Here is a 1,017-nt window from a genome sequence, read left to right as displayed (position 1 = left end):
AACTTGTTGATAAAAGATTTCACAAGTACACATGAATTATTTTAGATTTTAGATTATAGATGAACAATAAGAAAGTCTGTTGTGGACTTTAAAGATCTATTTCAGGAATCTAGATTAAATTTCACATTGCACCGATAGAGGCTATACTCTTATAAATGACAATATATTTTCAAAAATAATATATATCTTTAGTTTTTCTTGAAAATTGCGTCATCCAATAACTAGAAATAATATGCGATGATCTACTTGCCATTTATTACTTTGTGAAGATATGTCATTTCATTTATAGCATCATAGGTCAAACAATCATGTTTTGCTAATATTTTATCGATTTCGTTGCAAACTTTTTCTTGTATATCTTGATGTTGAGCTAATTCATACAGAGCAAATGTAGCTGTCGTCGAACTTGTTTCAAATCCAGCTGCAAAAAAGAGATAACTTTGTGCAGCAGCTTCTGCCATGGTAAGTTTGCTTACGATTGCTGTAAATAATATAATATAATATAATTTTGTTAATAATCAGTAATCACGTATGGAGACAGAAAAACACATTAAAAAGTTTTAATTATATATATGTATATATAGTATGCATGATACATATACATAATATGAATATAATACACATACACATTTCAAAAAATTAAAATTAATTATTTGATTTGCAAAAGTGTAACGCAAAAAAATATGTTTACATTTTCAAGATACATAGAGAAGATATTGATGAAAATATATAAATAAATATGTATATTAACATGATATATTGGTGGTCTTGTCATCGTCAGGTTCAACATAGCCTCTCTCCATGAGTTGAATGAGTAGATTCATAAAGTCTTGTCTGACGATATTATGACTTTGTCTGTATTCTACATTTTCTCGAAACATATTCATATAAAAACTGGTAACATCTCGATGGGTGAAAGGGATAGAAAAGAAATCCGTAATTTGTGGCACAAACGCAAACAGGGCGGTCCAAATTGGATTCAATTCAAAAATTTTTTTCCCCTTCATACGATACTCG

The 1,017-nt window shown here is 28.6% G+C and overlaps 1 protein-coding gene across 1 annotated transcript; it reads right to left on the bottom strand.

Annotated features, from left to right (window-relative positions):
- Positions 1-33: 33 nt before the first annotated feature.
- Positions 34-1,011, bottom strand: LOC105460462 (probable cytochrome P450 6a20). The gene is made up of 2 exons (XM_011706916.1): positions 752-1,011; positions 34-481 (listed from the first exon to the last, which is right to left on the bottom strand). The coding sequence occupies exons 1-2, from the start codon at positions 1,005-1,007 to the stop codon at positions 243-245; spliced, it is 495 nt and encodes a 164-aa protein (XP_011705218.1). The 5' UTR covers positions 1,008-1,011; the 3' UTR covers positions 34-242.
- Between the last annotated feature and the right edge of the window lie 6 nt (positions 1,012-1,017).

The sequence above is a fragment of the Wasmannia auropunctata genome, unplaced genomic scaffold, assembly GCF_000956235.1.
Source record: "Wasmannia auropunctata unplaced genomic scaffold, wasmannia.A_1.0 LD321451.1, whole genome shotgun sequence".
In the NCBI taxonomy this organism is placed as follows: Eukaryota; Metazoa; Arthropoda; class Insecta; order Hymenoptera; family Formicidae; genus Wasmannia; species Wasmannia auropunctata.
Note: the sequence above shows the minus strand (reverse complement) of the source record. Positions and strands in the feature narration are given on the sequence as shown.

Bases quoted from the DNA above. Each gene is read 5' to 3' on its own strand.
- LOC105460462 (XM_011706916.1), bottom strand. From the start codon at position 1,007: ATGAAGGGGAAAAAAATTTTTGAATTGAATCCAATTTGGACCGCCCTG. The intron at 482-751 runs GTTAATATACAT...TATTATTTACAG, and splicing joins CAAGACCACCAATATATCAT to CAATCGTAAGCAAACTTACC.